This window comes from Mytilus californianus, unplaced genomic scaffold, assembly GCF_021869535.1.
Source record: "Mytilus californianus isolate M0D057914Y unplaced genomic scaffold, xbMytCali1.0.p SCAF_11, whole genome shotgun sequence".
NCBI classification, from domain to species: Eukaryota; Metazoa; Mollusca; class Bivalvia; order Mytilida; family Mytilidae; genus Mytilus; species Mytilus californianus.
This window is the reverse complement of record NW_026262593.1, coordinates 40,749,051-40,770,424: the sequence shown is the minus strand read 5'-3', so window position 1 is coordinate 40,770,424 and position 21,374 is coordinate 40,749,051. Positions and strand designations below refer to the sequence as shown.

General features: G+C 32.1%; 1 protein-coding gene across 1 annotated transcript in view; it reads right to left on the bottom strand.

Moving 5' to 3' along the window:
• LOC127720071 (chordin-like) overlaps nucleotides 1-21,374 on the bottom strand; it is a 47,138-nt gene that overhangs the window by 3,675 nt on the left and 22,089 nt on the right. Inside the window, exons 4-16 of the mRNA XM_052226466.1 lie at nucleotides 18,104-18,208; nucleotides 17,166-17,292; nucleotides 15,327-15,556; nucleotides 14,738-14,872; nucleotides 12,559-12,647; nucleotides 11,725-11,866; nucleotides 9,636-9,748; nucleotides 8,249-8,383; nucleotides 7,096-7,252; nucleotides 5,585-5,814; nucleotides 4,888-5,001; nucleotides 2,173-2,358; nucleotides 200-293 (exon numbers count right to left, since the gene is read on the bottom strand). Of these exons, the coding sequence (XP_052082426.1) occupies nucleotides 200-293; nucleotides 2,173-2,358; nucleotides 4,888-5,001; nucleotides 5,585-5,814; nucleotides 7,096-7,252; nucleotides 8,249-8,383; nucleotides 9,636-9,748; nucleotides 11,725-11,866; nucleotides 12,559-12,647; nucleotides 14,738-14,872; nucleotides 15,327-15,556; nucleotides 17,166-17,292; nucleotides 18,104-18,208 (1,857 nt within the window). The remainder of the gene's footprint in view (nucleotides 1-199; nucleotides 294-2,172; nucleotides 2,359-4,887; nucleotides 5,002-5,584; nucleotides 5,815-7,095; nucleotides 7,253-8,248; nucleotides 8,384-9,635; nucleotides 9,749-11,724; nucleotides 11,867-12,558; nucleotides 12,648-14,737; nucleotides 14,873-15,326; nucleotides 15,557-17,165; nucleotides 17,293-18,103; nucleotides 18,209-21,374) is intronic.

The window sequence follows — 21,374 nt, the reverse complement described above, 5'->3', positions numbered from 1 at the left end:
TATTTTCAAACTACAACAATTTAACATTTATTTTTTTTAGAAAATGCATCAAAAAACAAGTTGAATGAATCAAGAATAAATACGTTAATTCGAATACGTTCGTATTTTATCTTTTGCTTTATTTTTGCGTATTAACGATATCGTATCTTAGTTTATGAAAAATAAATATAATCAATCAATAATAAAAATTAAAACAAACCTGCGCATTTTGGACAACAAAGTCCTGGAACTTTGACTTGATATTCACATTTGAGGTCAGGACAGACAACAACATCACACAGTATTTTCTGTTGCTATAAAAGAAAAAAGAAAAAAAAAATACAAAAATATATGAATACATACGTTAGTTTGTTAATGAAACGTCAATATACATAAACAATATCTGTAATTATATTGGCTATGCAAAAGTAAAAAACACTTTCAGTCAACTCTTGTATATCGCAAAACAAAACTGGTATGAGTGAAGGATGTTCGCTACTCTGTTTCAAAATAACAAGCTTTTTAAAAGACTGATATAAATTGATAGTATATAAATAAAGAAACTAAAAAAGCAGAAAAAAATGAAAGGTCCGTGTGCTTGTTTTCGAGATATAAGCCATTGAAAATTTGGCGGGAAATAATTCTCTCTATAGATTTTTCATACATTTAACATTGGCACCTTTTTTCTTTCAAAAACGATGAAAAAAGAACAAGGATTTCATAAGATTTTCAAAGATGACATTTAAACTATATGTAATCAAATTATGGAAAGAAAAGTAGGGGTTAATGAGCAAAATTTTTTAATGGCACTATATGGATAAAACCAGAGGATTCCGAACATCTGACAAAAATTCAAAAACCCAAAGGAGCGAACATCCTCAAGGCGACATTAGTTTACCGATGTTCAAATCTCGTAAGTCGATTAGGAAGAGACAAATCAAGGTAACAAACAGAGACTGACTCAGGGAATCCTATGACTGGTTGACAAAAGGATAATAAGATCACTTAGAAGATGGTGTAATATAGGCAAACCAAACTTGTAGTTGAGTCAAAAGCTCACATAGAAATGGAAATCGAAGTTTAAAATTGAGCCATAGTCTTAACATGCACGGCAATGAAAAAGCCATACTTTAAAACTGATATGACAAAGACGAAACAATATTTTTGTTTAAAATCTTTTTCGAGAAGAAGAAGAAAAATAATTGTAGACACAAGTGTTTTCACCCTCAGCTTTATGTGTTTCAAAACCTTTACTGCAATGAGAAGGGTAGAATTTTCATTGACTAGATTTACATAAGTATCAGACGAGTCCAATACAATACCCCATAACTTATCTTAAATATAAGGAATGTACTTTTACACATTTTTTCAGGTAAATAGAAACTGATTTAAAAATTTCAATTTGAATAATTTGTTAATAGAAACAAATAATAGTGATTTTTATTAATGTCTTTTTCAATAGAAAAAGGATGAATATTGCGCATCAGTGCATGAAAAAATCGCTTCGCGTTTCTTACAAACCAAAACCAAAGACAAAAAGCGCGGTTTTTGCTTGGAAGATGTTTTTTTTTAGATTGACATACAAACCGAAAGACAGATGAACCAAAAAAGATTATAAAAAAAACAAATGAAAATATTTAATTGGCAATTGACCCAGCTTTATACTTGGTGTATTTAAGTACATTCATATTTTTGATATTTGATGAAACCAACCTTTGACACCATGCATTAAATACTACTTACTTGTTTAATAGTTTTGTTTTAGTTGCACTAAATTCTTCATAAAAACAAAGTGTATACGGAGTGCTTTTAATCGGATAAGTTCATTTAAATTGTCAGTTCTACATTAACTGAGCATTAACAGTGCAATCATCTATAAATGTATTTTTTTCTGTAACAGTTGAATTTTAACTTTCATGTCTTCCTTTTGAAACACTTTATCATTATAAATAAAAGTAAGAATAATTCAGGGGGTATTCGAATAATAAGAGGTTGATGTTAAATTTCAAGTTTCAATCTTGTAATTGTATTTCATGTTCTGCAACAAAACCAATTTTAATATCCATCGCTTAAGTCAGGTAGTGATCAGCTGTGTGTTAAATATCGGAAACGTACTCAAGCTAAATAGTCTTTAGACATGAAGCAAACAGACAAGAGAATGCCATCACAACTATTTTAAGCAGAAACACTTACCTGACACGTGCATGTGTAGCATGAATCGTTTCCAACAGGAATCCATGTTGATCCGTCATCGTAAATTCGACCTTCATAATTACAGGACGTGATAGGATTTCTATCCCGCACTTTGTAGCCCTCATCTAAAAGCATGTTATAATTATTTCCATTCGTTTTTTGCCAGCAATCATTTACAATGCTCAACTGAAAAAAAATAGAAAATATATTATCATCATCATCGATTACAAACAAAATCAAAAATATAATATGATTCAAAATTTTTGTGTATTGAACACTTGTTGTTTTGTAAATAACTGATCGCCACAAGATAAAAGAAGAATGTTTCAAAACACTAAAGTATCTACTTCATTTTAATATTTGGTATGGTTCCAACATTATACATGTTATATATCATATAACAATTTAATAAATCCAACTACGAGGCATTGTACAATTTCTGTTTACTTTATCAAATTAAAGAATCAAAGGATACTGTTAGATGAATTTTATGGAAGTTTGTTATGTCCAAACCTTTTAGTTTTTTTTTTTTTTTGTGTTTGGGGTTCTGATTTGTCAGTTTTGTTGTTCTATGATTAATTTTATGGATGGTTTTTAACTTTTATTTTTCGTCGATTGAACTCCGGATTTGATCGTGTTTCCACATTCAACATACTAAATTTTATATCCGATAATTAGGGCCCCGCCGAATGGCGGACGCCTTATAGTGATCAGTCTGTCCGTCTGTCCGTCTTTCCGTCCGTCTGTCCGTCCGTCCGTCCGTCCGTAACAACTTGTGTCCGCTCTATATCTAAAGAACCGTTATGATTTCAAAGTTTATACTTGACTTGTATGTTAACCAACACCAGATGGTATGTCATAATGTATGTACAACTTCCTAGGTCAAAGGTCAAGGTAAAAAACTTTGGTTTTAGTTGACAACCCCATGTCCTATGGTAAAGATCGTGTCCGCTCTATATCTTGAGTACCGTTATGATTTCAAAGTTTATACTTCACATGTATATAAACCAACACCAGAGGGTGTGTCATAATTTATGTACAACTTCCTAGGTCAAAGGTCAAGGTCAAAAACTTTGGTTTCAGTTGACAACCCCATGTCCAATGATAAAGATACAAATTTTTTACCATACATTATTGACAGCGGGGCCAACAGAGATGGCTCCCATCTCAATGATATCTAGTTATTTCAGATTGAGAATTTACCAACATAAGATGTAGTAAATGAAAATAGTCAATGAATACCTAAAAATTGTTTGAAAAAAATCGAAATTCTATCAACCCATCATTTTCCAACTAATACAATACTATTTAGTGATTACTTCATTTAAGATTACAAACGAATGTCAAGGTTTCGTAATAATCAAACATATAAAACAAATATACAGTTGAAAAGTTGGTCCTAATTGTTGAAATTAAATCCACCAATTGCCATATACAAAACGATATTTTATTCAAACTAACATCGTAGAGGAGCAAAAAATAAAAATAAATGTAACAAAATATTAGAATCTTACTAAGGGATTGAAAGACATTTACTGTCACTGTTTGAAGTATGATAGTATATCGATAAATTTTGTGGGTTTTAATTCAAAAATACGAAATATCATACGTGTATCAAATAAGTTAATGTCCTAATATTGTGAATTGACCAAAGTGGCATGAAAAACTGCAACACTGAGAGATGCAATCAGTTCAATCTCGGTTACTCCAAATGCAATTTGTGCTGAGGGAGATTGCCACATATTACACTTTTGAATGGATCACAGTGACTGCAGGCAAAAATCCTATATAAATAATGAGATGTGGTATGATTGCAAAACAGACCCAAATCCACCAGAGACATAAAGACAATGATGTAAACAACAATAGGGCACTTTACGGCCTTCAATATATCACATACCGTATGGTAAGCTATCAAAGGCCCCGGCATCCCAAAGTTAAACAATTCAAGAGATATTCAATAGCTAGATTAATGCTTATATTACTAAACAAACAAACAAATACGACAGACAGCAACCACCGACAGACATTGAATAACAGGTTCCAGACTTTAGACTGAATAATTATTAATATATATTTAACGAGATGTGGTAAGATTGCAATGAGACAACTATCAAATAGAGACCAAAGGACGAGGATGTGAGGGAGCTACCATTTGATTTTTATGGGGGGGGGGGGGGGGGGCTTCAGGAGTTTTGAGTAAAAAAAAGGCAGGATGAGCAACTTGGCAAAACAAAAGGCAGGATGACAATCTATGTAAAAAAAGTCAGGATAAACTAATAAAAAAAAAGGCAGGACCGAATAGAGTAAAAAATAAAAAGGCAGGACAGAGATTACAACTAAAAATAAATGCAGGACAAAATCTTTCATCCTAGCACCCCATGAAAATCAAATCGTAGCTCCCTAATATAGGTTTCAAAATGAACAAAAGCTATTCCGTTTAGTAAGCCATAAAAGGTCGCGGCTTGACAAAATTTGACACATTCAAAAGAAAAACCAACAGCCTTATTTATGCTTAAATTGATAAACGAAATACTGAATTGATTTAACTTAACCAAAAACATGTCAGGCCATTCATGACTAAAATTGACGTTTCAGTCTGAAATAAATGTACTGTTAGAGATTTTACGATCCATCGACATGTTTAACTTAAAATATCAGTAACATAATAATTGTATAAAAACAGAGGATCTTGATTTTTAAATTTGCACTTACATTTGAAAATATACTCCCTTTAGTCACACCTACAACGTCTATTTGCATGAAGGAAGTCCCTCTGTCAAGACTTTGAAATACTTCTCTAGAGATATCAGAAATACGCCCGCTAGCCTAAATGACAAATCATATTCAAAAATAAACTAGCACATGACAATAATGTACTGCAATTGTGAGAGATTGCCTTAAGGCAAAAAAGTTAGTCAACAAATTATATAATAATGGTTCACAGATATCATTCGACTAAGCAGCAGCTGATAAATTAGAAAGACTATATCATTAGAACTGGACGAACTTTTTTAAAAGCTTATGATTATTTTACAATTTGTTTGCTATAATTCGTGTTTTGTTCGCTTAGAAATATGAATATAAAGTTTTCCCTTCGTTAATAACTTTCCATCTTTTCATATCTAATATTTTAACCAAAACTCAACGAATTGAAAAAAAAGGATACAATGTATATGGTATAATGTGTCGGAATTAATCGGACTGCAGTGTTGGTCATAGGGCCTAGTTTCTAAATAACTATAACAAAATTACTCCAACGTAAATTCAAACAGGGGAAGTCCATAAAAACTGACAAAAACAACGTTACTATCTAAATGTAGATAAAATGAAATTAGAATGTCACGAAAATGCTTTGTCGATATCATTTCTTAAACGTGTATATGTATTTCGTAAATCTACAAATACTCACTATTCCATTTTTAAAATCAGTAATGATGATTGTGTATATTGCATTTCCACTATATGATGGAGCTGAATCATATTTCCCTGTGATTAGAGCTGTAATTGTAGTATGATCTCTTAGTCCTGACAGCAATATCTGATAATGCAGTACACATTTATCAGTAACGGATAACCATGCGTGACCAGCGACACCTGTTGACGGGGTCGATGGTAGTGCCATCAGAATAAAAGGCGCATCTAAAACGGAAACGTTATTAAAATAAATATAATTCCATAAATTATGACAAGGTGCGATGATGACCTTATTTGGCCTATTTTTATACTGAAAATAGAACAACTGATTTAAGATTTCAATATATTTCTGTTTGAAGATAAGGTTTCACAAAATTAAATGTCCAATTGTGACGTCACGGAAAAGGTCTTCTTATATGTGTAAATGTTCTTATAGTTTTCCGATTCGCATCTATAAAACATATAAAGAATCAGCTAAATAGTTTACACAATGTTTGACTATATCAACACCTAAAGCGTAAATACATTTGTGGCTCTTGGTTTCCCACTCTTAATCATTTGTGAAAATATGCAAATTTCGTCATTTTTAGTAGAAAAAAATTAATTATTCTATCCTTCGACCGTCAAATCTCCTTGAATATTCATTATTTTTCAAAGATCTTACTTTTTTTCAAACTTATACCATACTCAATTTTTGGAACTAATTTGAACCCTAAGGGCGCCTCCTCCTTTGATTGTTTTGTTATCTAAACAATCAGTTATATTAAATTAGAGGATGCTATTGTTCTAAAAGAATTCAAGGAGGGGCGTAAAGGGGGTATCTGCACGGAAGAACGTGAAATAAAATTGCCATTTCACAATTAAAAATTTCTTGCATCGTTGATCTTTTTACCGATTTCACGAAACACGGTGAATAACGAACCTTTTTCACGGCTGCACGTGAAATAAAAATAGCAAAACACGTTGCACGAAAATAACCCTTTACCACACTCTTCAAGGATACTGATTGGTGAAATTTATGGAATTTCATAAATGACTGAAGAATTAGTTTATTTGTGTTCGTCATTTTGATATTGCTATTTTGTTGGTTTTCTGCAGACGAAATCAAGTTTATGTTTATTATGTTTATTTTTGAATTCATACAATATAGAATATGTATCATTTGAACATTTATCAACAGTGCACTACTCATATTTCAAAATTATTAGGGGACTCGGTGGCCGAGTGGTCTACGTAGTTCATTTACGGCTTCACGAGCATGTCGACACTGAGGTTGTTAGTTCGAGCCCCGCACTTGGCAGATGCGTTCAACTCATATCTTAATTGACTAAGATTATCAGATTTCCTGCCGAAGGTTTTGGTTCTCTCCGGGCACTCCGGTTTCCTCCACCAATTAAAATATTTATGTACCTTACGTTTTCAGATTTATATGACTTAAAAAACACATTTTGATTGAAATTACATTCTTCCTTAATCATATTAGATAATCAATATGTATTAACATACTTCTTAATATATCTATTGTGCTATCATGCTCAGTCCGTTCTATTTTTCCACGAAGAGCACTGATTTGTCTATATGAGGTTCCCACGTTAATGTACAACTTTCCGGTCAAAAACATGGTAAGGTCTTTTGCTGTTGGTTTCTTGAAAATACCTACGGCCTTTAAAACATAAAATATGAATTAAATGTAATGTAAAAGAGATTTAATACTTATATGCCTAAATATACAATCTAGTTCTTGGCACTTTCTTCAATCATAAAGGCTAATTTAGGGTTCAAGTAATTTTTTTTGAACTGAATATCGTTTCATAATCATTTAAAATTCTTTAACTTATTAAAATTAGTGAATTCCTTCTGATGTTAACATTTGCAACTTATAGAATTCACATTTTATGCTCGGAATGATTTATTGACGGACCAGGCGAGATCCTCGTGGGTACTCAAGTTCGTTAAACACCTGTTTATTGTTGGTAATGGTTGATTACATTTGCGGATGTAACATTTTTTTTCTTTTCTTATTTTTCGTTATGTTTAATTTCATTTTGTAATAAAGCTAAGACAATGTTATAGAAAAATGAAGATAATCTAATATCATATATATTGTCATATCTATAAATCAACTGTTTACAAAGATTTTGAATTGTTCGCATCAAGGATTTTTTACCCTAGGAATAGATTATCTTAGCTGTATTTGGCAAAACCTTTCTAAATGTTTGGCCCACAATGTTCTTCAACTTCGTCCTTTATTTGGTCTTTTAACTTTTTTTATTTTAGCTTCACTGACTAGTCTTTTTTAGACGAAGCATGCGTCTGACGTACAAAATTATAATCCTTGTATCTCAATTTGGCTAGCCACAAAACCAGGTTCAACCCACCATTTTTTTCTTAAAATGTCCTGTACCAAGTCAGTAAAATGTCAGTTGTTATCTTATAGTTCGTTTCTGTGTGTGTTGCATTGTCGTTTGATTTTTGTTCACTTCAGTGTTTCTGTTGTTTCGTTGTTTTCCTCTTATAGTTGATGTGTTTCCTTCGGTTTTAGTTTGTAACCTGGATTTGTTTTTGTCTCAATCGATTTATGACTTTCGAACAGCGGTATACTACTGTTGCCTTTATTTAATGAGTTTATGACAACATGATATGTTTGAAAATAACTTACAAAACCGTTATCAGAGGATGTGTTATATCTAAACGTCTTTGTCAGATCTTGTATAACCCTTCTCCTCCGCCGTCGTGTTGGTGTTGATTCTAATGTTAACGATACTAAATTCTGTTTCATACTATACAGCCGTATCTTAAAAAAACAAAACAGGGTTATATAAAAAGTAACTTTGTAAATACATTTTTTGTTTCTATTAATCATTACGTACATTGAACAAACAGCTCATTTATCATCAGTGAAAATCAATACAGTTACTTTTTTCCAGTTTATTAGAAAAATCGTGGTCAACCCATAGCATCCTATTCAGTAACTCGTACAGAACATGTTAGAATTACACCAAATTTTCACACTATGGTTTATTACTACCCCTGTTTATTTGTAGTTAATAGTTGTATCATTTCTAGGTAAAAAAGTCAAAAGTTGTTTTTTCATGTAAATAATATTACACCTCGATGAACAATTTACAATATTGATATTCGAAATAAATTTTGTGTGATCATGTAACATCCATCCAACTTGTTCGTTAATTAAGCATACTCTCACTCTCTTGTTGTCTCGCCTTCGTAATAAATTGCGCGACGGTTATACATAGAAATCTAACATTCCGTCGTCATTGTATAGTCAACATTTAGGTTCAGTCTGTTGTTAAAGTTTATCATACAGCAATAACTTTGTCAACCCTCCAATGAATTGTTACGAACTGGGACAGTAGCTTCTTTGTGGTCATCATCTAATACAATAACAAGCTTTTGATTCACCTTTTTTTTTTTATTAATACGTATTTTATTGATAAATGGACTTCTTTGGCAGTTAACATTTAGATACAGTCTTGGGTTAAAGTTCTTTCGACATCAATAACTTTGTCAAACTTTGATCGAATTTTATGAAACTTGGTTAAATTTCAATTCAAGTCAAGAGTCTTCAAAAAAAGACAGTAACCAGGGCAAACATTTTTTAATTTTGTTTTTGAATTTTCCTTGGAGTTCTTTTTCTTTTTTTTTATTTTACTTTTTACTCAGTACTCGGATTTCAAATTTCGTGCTCGAAATAACAAATCCAGCATTCTGATTGGTTGAATTCTAAGTCTGTGTACGACAATCAGGTCTCGCTCCTTTTGGAACTCATACGATGCCCCATGTTTTTGTTTGCTACGTTTATTTGTCTTCTTACTCGATTTATGAGATTTGAACTGCAGAAAACTACTGTTTCATTAGATTAAAAAGTTTTACGACTACTTTGTTGTATACGATTTTTAAAGGTCTGACTTGGACAATCGAAATGATGCCCTTGTTCTGGATTTCTAACAACCACATTTTTTTCCCCACTGGTATATATCATTATACACGTAATGAAATCAAATAAATGGAAATAATTTTTTACTTACCATGTATGCTATTTGACCATTATCATGAAGCTGGAAGACAGCTGATCCAACACTGGTTAGAGGATGAGCTGAGTCAGTTAATGCTTCACTGCTTGACAAAACAGCCTGAAAAACTATTTTAATTAAAATTAATGACAATTTCTGTGCCTAAAATATTCAAAGAATTATCAGACATGTATCTGGTCTATATACCAGCTTTTATAAGTGTTTGGTATTGCTATAAATTTTCACTTCGTACTATGAACATCAAAATTATTTATTTTGTAAAAATATTTCCTTTCTCTATTGGAACTGTATACGTATACCTAACAACAAAATTATTTTCATTTACTTGTGTTTAAAGTTATTGCAAACGGCTGATATTTTTTTTCGAGCAGATTGTTTTTTTTTAATTGTTTAACATTTCATACCGATATAACATGTTACTTTTATTATTCTTCCCTTAGTTTATTTATTTTGTATTTACATTGTATCATAGGTCAAATTTATTTGTTCAATGTATGTTCAATGGTGTTAATATGTCCTTTGATTGAGTTAAGCTTTTTCAGTTGATATTTTATAGTGTGTCTTTCTATGTTGTGATGTTACACTATTGTTTCAGAAAAAGGGTGAAGGTTTGGTACCATTAAAACGTTTAAACCCGCTGCATTTGTTTGCACCTGTCCTAAGTCAGGAATCTGATGTTCAGTAGTTGTCGTTTGTTGATGTGGTTCATAAGTGTTTCTCGTTTCTCGTTTTTTATATAGATTAGACCGTTGGTTTTCCCGTTTGAATGGTTTTACACTAGTAATTTTGGGGGCCCTTTATAGCTTACTGTTCGGTGTGAGCCAAGGCTCCGTGTTGAAGACTGTACTGTGACCTATAATGGTTTACTTTTATAAATTTTGACTTGGATGGAGAGTTGTCTCATTAGCAAGTGTTTTTTTTGTTTTTGTTAATGTTACCCTGACCAAATCCTTTTTTTTCTAACTGATCACACCTACTATGATCAATAAATTTGTTCACATTTTTGAGATAATTGCAGACAGCCTGAGATAGATTGCAAAGACATAAAATATTACTTAATAGAAATTTTCCAGGAAACAGTTCAAAGCCATTTTGCAAAGTGCAGAACGAGAATAACAGTTCATAAATTCCATGCGTCCATTCAAAGTCTTAATTTTTTCAACAACAAAATACAAAGACTTCAATGAGGCAACGAACTACAAACCAAAAGAGGAAGAGAGACAGATGAAAAGCGACATTCCCCAAACCTCTACTCAGTAGAAAGATTGATTGAGCAACATGAACCCTTCGAAAACCTGTGATTAACTCAAATTATTCGGGTGGGAGGGTAAAAGTTTATTAGCATCACCGTCGTATGATCAAGAGATGTAAAATTCCAATGCTCAAGTCGCATAAGATGAAAAGAAGACTAGTTTTTTGTCTACGACGAAAAGAAAACACTAGTCATCGTAAGAGACAGATATCTCATAACAGTCAAACAAATCAGGATGGCTTTCGCAAAAAACGTTCGTAGAGATGACTTCAAATTATCATTAAAAACTTTTCGTTCAATTGCCTCTTTGTGAGCAGTTAGTTACCCTCTATCATAGATGTCATAATAGAACTGTATGTCATGGAATATGGTATCAAATGGAAGTATATACTCCATATGCAGCTGTATACAAGTGAAAAGTTCATAATAAGAAAACTGAAGTCATTATCATTGGTTAAGGGTCGATTCATAGCTTGACATATGATATAGACTCTTGTCTACACTTAAGGACCGTTAGTTGTTGTATGAACATAAATTCTGCATCTACTGTTTTGTTTTGTTTCTGTCTCGTTGACGTGGTGTTCTCAGTCTTGATTTGATATGGGTTTTTTTTATCTTACCCATGGTATTTTATTTCTAGAGGGGAAAAAAGTGAGGGATTGGATGAAGGGGATATCAAAAATTTGTGGATTATAGGATGTAAACAAAAGTGCGATCGGATAAAAGTAAGAAAAAGTGGGAAGTGGGAAAAAAATGCAAAAAAGTGGGATTTGGGAAATGAGCACCCCCGTGTCACCCCCTTAAATATATAAATGCAAAATCATCACATACTTTGACATGTGAGTACTGGTGTAATGTCACCGATCATTGTTGTTCCTCCTTTAGATGTTAACCTTAAGCGAAGTTTTCGTCTAGTCATTAATCTTCTTTCTCTTTTATTTGGTCGTTTCCAAGATCCGTTCAAATTTGCTTTCTAAAACGAAGAGGTCATAAATAAGATAAAAAATATTTCTATCGTCTATCAGTTAGCAACTCACTTCTTCCGAGTTCTTCTGAAACGATTTGTGTGAGTTCGTGTGTATGCCCTTCCGGTGTGGTGTTTCAAAAATACTTTACAAAAAATTTGTCAATTTTTCATTTTGGGATGCATAGGATGTCTATCTTTCATCGACTTATTTTCTTTGTTGCTTCCATGGATTCTTTGTATTGTACTGTATTTGCTTTGTTTTTTTTCATTTTATTTGGTTTCTAGCATTTTTTGTGTGGGCTTTCAAAACAAAAACGAGACAGGCGCACTTTAGTCTGTACCATGCATGAACATACTTCTATGAAAAACTTGCTGGTTCTAGGAATTATCTTAATTAGAAATGCTTTTTCATTAAGTCCGAATATTTCTATATTTTTGAGCAATTTCCAAGAATGCCTTTGAAACATTTCTAATTCTCGGAGCACTATCGCAAGTAAATATAATGTTTGTCTCTATTTTTCATCATATCCTTTTTTACTCATCTGTTTGATTTAGTGTTATTTTTTACCAGGTTTTTATTCTTGGATATTTTCTGTCTTTTTTTGTCTTTTTATGGGAATAAGTTTGTCAAATTTGTAAGTGTCCATTCCATAAAAAAAAAAATTCATGGTGCATATAACTTGCAACAATTTTAGTACCTTGTTTGACTTGTACCGTATTCGTCGTGTATCTTGATGTATAATTTTCGTGTTTTTCTCAATGGTCACGAAATATTCAAGTTTTCTTCCTTTAGAAACAAAAAAATAAATGTATACACAAATTTTATTTCACAACATGAATATGCATTTCTCTAATTCTTGCCCGATTTATCATTTTCCTGACCTGTTGATTATATTTATTTAATCAACGTGTGGTTCGTTTGATCTCAGTTTGTCATTGGTCAAAATTCTATTATGATGTCAAATTTTCTTGCTTTCCTCTGAAATTCCTATTGTGACGTCATGAAAAAAGGCGAACATGTCACGAGGTTACATAGAAAGAACACAGTTTTTGCAGATTATTCGAAAAGAAGGATTATGATTGTCTGCATATCGTCTAAAAATCATTAGAGAAACAGATTCCACCACCAAATCTCGTGCAATACGATATTTATCCACTCTCGACAGTTAAATTTTAAATATTTGAAACGCTCGGCGAGCCTCGCGTTTTAAATTTGAAAATTTAACTGTCTCGAGTGGATTAATATCGTACCACACTCGATGCAGTGGTGGAATCTATATGTATCCGTTCAGCAAAATTCAGAAAAACAGGATCAATAAATGTCGTGTAAAAATAATTATATAAAAATCGCGTATGAAGTCAACTCGCCGTTTCATAATCTAAAGCATTGTGGGTAATAGTTCCGAAAGTGTACACCACAGCATTGTGATTAGCTAACGATGTCCTCAGCAATGGAAATTCAAACAATGGTGTGACGTTTTTTTTATCTTCGTTTTGGGGTACGAAAAAATGAAATTACTCATTCTCCTTTAAATCAGTGAATTATAATATATTGCCTTAGATACAAAAAGAAAAGATAGGTGTAAACAATCGGATTCACATGAACTCAATACTAGGCTATACCAGATGCGTAAACATTCTGATCATCTCCCTCTCAGTATTTATCGCTTGCAAAACAATTGATAGGTCATATCATGAAATAATTGTCAAAGTCCGTAAAATAACAAAGATAGACAAGAGTATATATGTCAGAGATAAAATGGTTACAAAACTTTTGAATTTTTGAAATACTAAGGCTTTTCTACCTCAGAAATAGATTACCTTAGCTGTATTTGGCAAAACTTTTAGGAATTTTGGTCCTCAATGCTCTTCAACGTCGTACTTTATTTGGCCTTTTTAACTTTTTTGGATTCGAGCGTCACTGATGAGTCTTTTGTAGACGAAACGCGCGTCTGGCGTATATACAAAATTTAGTCCTGGTATCTATGATGAGTTTATTCAGTACGTTAATATGTATCCAAATCTTCATACTACTAGAGAAAGACATGTACGAATACATTTTCAACATATCCTTCTCTATAAAGCTATATAGATATTAAAATTAAACTAGCGAAGAGAGAAATGTATCAAACATTCTCATAACTGATGAAAGCAATACACAATAAAAAGCTGTCAATACTTTAAGAAGCCACTCAAAATAGAGATTTATCCATACACTGATTTTTGTACCATTTTACAAAAAGGAACACATTCGGACAATATACTTTAATGTTTATACTTCGGAAGAAAGCAGTCTATTAAAGTACTTATACCATTAATTGGAGACATGCTTCCTTCTGATCAAAAATTATATCAAAGACAGCGGTATATTTTTTACGTGTATCCAATCATTCAAGCTTATTTCGAAAGCAAAGTATGTTAATACTAGTTAATAAATTGCCTCGTACAGATCTTTAACTCTAATTTGATTTTGGCCCTCCTTAATGTTAAAATCCGAATGCCACTTGTGTTTCCAATGTAGACTAAACTCGTCTGGTGGATTTTTGTATATGCTGAACCATTTACAAGTATCTTTGATGATTTCTTTTTTAAGAAAGTTAATAAAGTAAAGGGACAGGTCTAAAATAGTGAAGTTTTTTTCTGGTACACTAATTGTTTTCAAAGATAGAAGTGTATACATTTATTTCCCGTGTCTGAGGTAGATATGAAGTTTTGTTCAATGTCACGTGGGTTAGTCTCAACCAATCAAATGTTGATTTCGTTATCTGTATTTACATCCCGATTTACATACAGTGGAATAAAATAATTTACAATCACACCTCATCTCTTTATTTTTATACTCCTCTTGGAGAAAAATGTTAAAATTATCAAACTTACTTTTGTTGTCCAGAAATCCATCCTGATAAATGAGATAGTCAATAACCTTTCGTCTGCTTGAATAGGAATATCTAAACTCTACATAAGCTCCTATACCACGTGGTATTGGTGATATAAGTAAGGCCCCAAATGTTCCTGGAAACATTGTAACCATTATTCAATTATAATAGTATACTTATTGTATGCAGGACACAAATAAAACGAGTTTCACATAATCTTATACATTTTAAGCTGGCTTTCTGAATAAATAACACTAAAAGAAAATAGCATAGTGTCAACTGATATATAACTACATATAAGTTGTTAATTGAAAAGGGCAATCACCCCCAAAGGAAGATAAACTCAGGTGCTCCGGAGAGTCGATAGTACATTATATGACTTTCTTATAGTTTCTGTAAGATCATTCAAGAAAACCTATATGAACCATGTTAAAACAAGAGTACCTTTGCTTTAGACATGATTCTTCATAATTTAACTTTTGCAACACACGTCGCTCTGAAATGCAGTACATTTGCTTTAGACATGATTCTTCATAATTTAACTATTTTAACACAAGTCTCTCTGAAATGCAGTTGTAAGAAATATTTACCATGGTCGAATGACGTGTCATGTTCAGGAATACCAGCTACCTCTCCACGAGGGTATCTTTTGGTCGTTATCGTCAAATGAAGTTGTTTTTTCGCTATATAATTTAGGTAATAGGATGGAACATTATACCATTCTCCACAGAACTTTCTGTCTCTTGTTTGTTGGAAGTCATGTTCAAGCAGTATGTTTCCGTTGCTATCAACAACATTTATTTGTTTGGGATTCTGTAGTCTGTTTCAAAACAATATAAATATATTTCAATACGTGCATAAGAACTACAACCATGTCTATGATTATCGTACAACATGATAAAAAGAAGATTTGAAACCTTGTTAATAGAATTAAGTAACTTTCGAACACCAGTAACCAAAAGTAGAGATCTACTGTGTTTTTTCGCAATCACTGAAAATTGTTTCTCGCAAAGCTTGTTCTAACAACAAATAGTACTACAAATGTTTACTCTACCTGTAACATTCTAAAACAAAAAACTGTTTAAGCACATTCAAAAGCATAAGACTGTCTCCAATAAATTTCAGGCATAGTTTTTATGCCCCACCTAGGGGCATTATGATTTTCGATATGTGCGTCCGTTCGTTCGTCCGTTCGTCCGTCTGTCCCGCTTCAGGTTTAAGTTTTTGGTCAAATGTAGTTTTTGATGAAGTTGAAGTCCAATCAACTTGAAACTTAGTACACATGTTCCCTATAATATGATATTTCTAATTTTAATGCCAAATTAGAGTTTTGACTCCAATTTCACGGTCCACTGAACATAAAAAATGATAGTGCGAGTGGGGCATCCGTGTACTATGGAAACATTATTGTTTTCATAATCTTTTATCTTTGTTGTTTTCGTTGAAACAAATAAGAAAAATACGAACGCAGATGATTTCACTACACAAATGGAATCGGTTGCATAAAGTTATATAAAAATAAGGAAATGTGGTATGATTGCCAATGAGACAACTATCCACCCAAGTTCAAATGAAGTGGATGTAAGCAATGTTATGTTTTTACACGCAGATGCGTATATGAATATTTATCTTGAACCAATATCACATTGGGACAATCAGTAAATATCAAAATACGGTTCTTTAACGACAGACATGAAATAGAGACTACGAAAGATCAGACATCAACATCAAGTTCTTACAATTGAAGAATTGAAGATTGACTGGTTGTTGGTGTTTAACGACACTTTCAGCACTATTGACTATATCGTGGCGGACAGTTGTTACTGTCACGGAGGAAGCCGGAATACTAGGAAAGAACTACCGATCTCCGGCAGAAAAACTGAAGGTCGGTTGTTTCTATCATAATTGAAGAAAAAAATAAGTTAACACAGGCAACTATTGGTTTTCTCATTTCAGCGTATTTTTGTTTCAATTTGCGATTCTTTTCGAATCAATATGGTCAACATTGTCTTATAAAACGTACATGAATAACAGGAATCACCAAAAAGAAAGGACAGCAGAACAGACTATACCAACCACCAACACCTAATTCCTTCGGAAAAAAACACACAGAAAAAAAGACAAACACAACGACAACAAATGGTCCTGATACCCTGAATTGCTAAAGGCACAACATGTGGTGGATCATTCCTGTTGTTGTCTGATCTACATGCAAACAACTGTAGTTCTTTTCAATTTGCTTTTTAACTTCACACTGTCTGTTTACTGTCTGTAAACATGATTCCGTCAAGTACATTTAAAAAACTACAAATGAAGAATGGTAGATGGACTGACATTGGCAGTCAAAGCCACTTTATGATAAAAATAAAAGTAAAATTAGATGAAGGTATATTACAATTCATATTTTAAGAATATTTTAAATGTCTTACTCTGCATATCTTACGGAGAACTGGAGTGTAGCATCTTTCTTGACCAATAAATATACCATTGCAACTGCTTTTGTCATGAGAGGTGGGGAGCCAACTACATTCTTACCAACCAACAGAGCTGTGTATCCTGAAATAAAAATCAAGCGCATTTTAATATAAATCATACCGCGCGAAGGTATATCACAATATTAAAACATAGTCTGCAAGTAAAACGGTAAAGAACAAAAACTACAAGAATATGTTTTGGGAGCTTCAAAACAGAACAAAACATAAACAGAACAGAATAGCAAACTCCATATTAAGTCAAGTTTGTCTCACAAAGTTGTAACCTTATTTTGTCATTTAGAAAAAGACATGATTTATTTCACTTACCGTTAAACGAATTACTTCATATACCAGTAAGTGTAGGAGATTGATGAAATTATATAAAATAAAATAAAATGGTTGGTCTTTGTTGACCGAAAAGGAAAGGCCAATTTCTTGCGAATTTATTTCACACCAATGACACTTTGAAAAGTCTTTAAGTAGCTTTAGTTAAATTTCACAGCATCAATGGTAATTTTAGTTCATAATGGTGTATTTCTTAGAGCTTTTAACCAAATTATGCCTAAAGACGACTCAAAACTGCAATTTTGACGGAAAATAAAAAATACCCCAAGAAATGGATATCGAAACTCAAAGGATATAAAAGAGGGTAATCATAATCGTCCAACGTTATACATTGCTACGTTCGTTAATATTACCTTAATGGATTGTTGAAGATAAAATTAAAGTTGTGGCAACGGTTTGGAAACTCATTCGATTTCATCATCAATTTAAATTGCAAAGATGAATCATCCAAAAAACCACTGCCATTAGATTCCAAGAAAACCACAACTTCTAAATCTACAGTGTATTTCTACTATTAAATATAAATAAGTTAATCAATGACTACATACGTTGCTCTTTGTATTCCTCCCTTGCTTCTTTATCAGAATTCACAGAGCTTTCATAATGGTCATTAACGTCTTGTGGCAGCAAAACATACTGGTCCTCAAACGATACTGTAAACATTAAAAAAGAAAGTACACGCGATGTCGTGTAAAGGATACTTCAACTCGTTATTAGATTCCGACAACAGATTCCATGCTCAGTGATTGTAATAAAACTTCAAAGTACCTTTAAAAGAGAAGTGACCGCCCGGGAGTATGGTTAATGGTACAACTAAACATTATAAAGTTGCAAAATATTTAACAAGTCATTCCTTTACACAAAATCTGAATAATATTTTAATGAAAGTTCCATGCTCAGTTGGTATAATAAAAAAAAATTAAAACATCGTCAAACAGGAAGTGTCTTGCAGATGTGAAAACCGCTAATATTGTTGAATTCAACATTAAAAAGTTCAAGACCAAATATAAAATCATTCTTTAAAACAATAGCACGGTACAGTTAAATGTAAAGAAATTACGGACAGACGTATGGACGAGAAGGTACGGACTGACAAGGTGAATGCAGAATAATATTTAATCAATACGAATAAGTATAAAAAAGAACATAGCTTAGGCATATCCCTTACTAGAGTGTTTTTCGGATACCTCGAATAATCATATTATGATATTATAAAACGGAGTTCCATTAAGCAAAACTTACAGTTAATGGTATTTTTTGCACCTTGTACATTGTAGTGTTGCTATGTGTTTTATGGTTCAAAATTGTTGTACATATACATATGTCGCAAGGTGTAGATATTTCATCAATGAGAGTAGAAATGTACTATGCGAATTAATTGCCTTACAAACCACACTACGGGTGCCACGTGTTGAGCAGGATCTGCTAACCCTCCCGGAGCGCCTGAGGCCACCCTTGGTTTTTGGTTGGGTTCGTGTTGCTCAGAAATAGTTTTTTTTTTTTTTGTGTTTTGTATTCTCTTTAGATTGTTTTTCGCATTTTTTTTTTTTTTTTTTTTTTGCCATGGCATTGTCAGTTTGTTTCGACTTTGAAGATCCTTTTGTTATCTTTCGCCTCTCTTTTTTAGACATACTGTTGTGCATTGCTATTTGATTTGATAAAAACCATCGATTAAGAGCTAACAAAACATGATTGGTGACCTACCAATACTTATATACGCAACCTATATGCACCATTTTGTTTAAATAAACTAAAGGAGAATGAAAAAGAGATTGTTTTACCTTAATTTTATATCAATAACTTGTGTATGCTATTTAACCTATAAATTTATATTGAAACAATTAAGTAAAAATCCAAGGACATATACAATAATGATTTAGGCCTGATTAAGGTGGTACATAACACTACAGGGAGATAATAGATATAAGAAGATGTGGTATGAGTGCCAATGAGACAACTCTCCATCCAAGTCAAAATTTATAAAAGTAAACCATTATAGGTCACAGTACGGTCTTCAACACGGAGCCTTGGCTCACACCGAAAAGTAAGCTATAAAGGGCCCCAAAAAATTACTAGTGTAAAACCATTCAAACGGGAAAACCAACGGCCTAATCTATATAAAAATTGAGAAACGAGAAACACTTATGAACCACATCAACAAACGACAACTACTGAACATCAGATTCCTGACTTAGGACAGGTGCAAACAAATGCAGCGGGTTTAAACGTTTTAATGGTACCAAACCTTCACCCTTTTTCTGAAACAATAGTGTAACATCACAACATAGAAAGACACACTATAAAATATCAACTGAAATAGCTTAACTCAATCAAAGGACATATTAACACCATTGAACATACACTGAACAAATAAATTTGACCTATGACACAATGTAAATACAAAATAAATAAACTAAGGGCAGAATAATAAAAGTAACATGTTATATCGGTAAGAAATGTTAAACAATTAAAGAAAAACAATATGCTCGAACAATAATATCAGCCATTTGTAATAACTTTAAACACAGGTAAATGAAAATAATTTTGTTGTTAGGTATACGTGTACAGTACCAATAGAGAAAGGAAATATTTTTACAAAATAAATAATTTTGATGTTCATAGTACGAAGTGAAAATTTATAGTTATACCAAACAATTATCAAAGATGGTATATAGACCAGATATAACCCTGAATAACATTAAATAACAAAAAAGCAATACAATTAGTATCAACAGGTCAAATAAACAAGAAAGTACGATTTGAGAGTACTCGCAGTTACTGACAGCTAGTTAAAAGCCAAAACAATTAATAATAAAAAATCATGCATCAGAGACTAAAATCAACGATAAGTCTGTAAATATCAGCTGAACGTTTTAATCACGTTCTATTGTTAAGGAAATATAAAACTTCGCAAAGATCAAAATTAGTGTTTGTCAAACTGCTATATATCCAATGAATTTTTTCCGATAAAGTGTGTGGTTCAAGTTTTTTGAAATTTTTATATTTTTGTCAAAGGGTCAAAGTAAATATTTTGTCAAAGTTTTATGAAATTTAAACGAGCCAAATTAATTTTAGTCAAGGTTTTTGGTACCACCTTAATTTTATCGTACATGTACAAGTTAATTCATTATACAGCTAATTTTGGATGTTTTGATTTACAATGAAATAAATGTTTGTTTTTTTTATTAAATACATGTACTTCCGTTTGTAGCCCAACCAAGTATCATATAAATGTGTCTGTTATGCAACGTTCTATGATAAAAAATATAATCATATGAATATGATTTCTAAATTGAAATGTGTCTAAATTTTCAAAACATTTTCTAAACATTTTCGCTTCTGGAATATCTTTATAACATTACTTTTTATACAATGCCTTATTAGGATTAACTACCTATTCCTTTTTCCCTTAGTATCTTTTTTTTTATTTACACGTATTTATGAATAACCATTGAACTATGTTATTAATTCAGACTATTTAATTATAACCACTCTCATTCAAAATTTTATATTTACTTTTTGACAAAAATTTAAATAAAATCACGTATCGGTTTAATAAATAAATATTTGATCAATAGAGAACTATTTGCCCCTAGTCTGGACTATTATATTCTAAGTCCACCCAGCAAACACTGACAATGATGTAATATCACCATCTAAGTTTTCTAAGTACCGTATTTACCTAGTCACTAGCCGTAGTGGTAAGAATTGCTACTTTTAACAACTTTAATATCCATCTAGGGGTGAAGTATTACTTTGACACGGTGTAGAAAAACAAACACTTAAGTACGTGATTTATTCAGTTAATATTTACAAAAT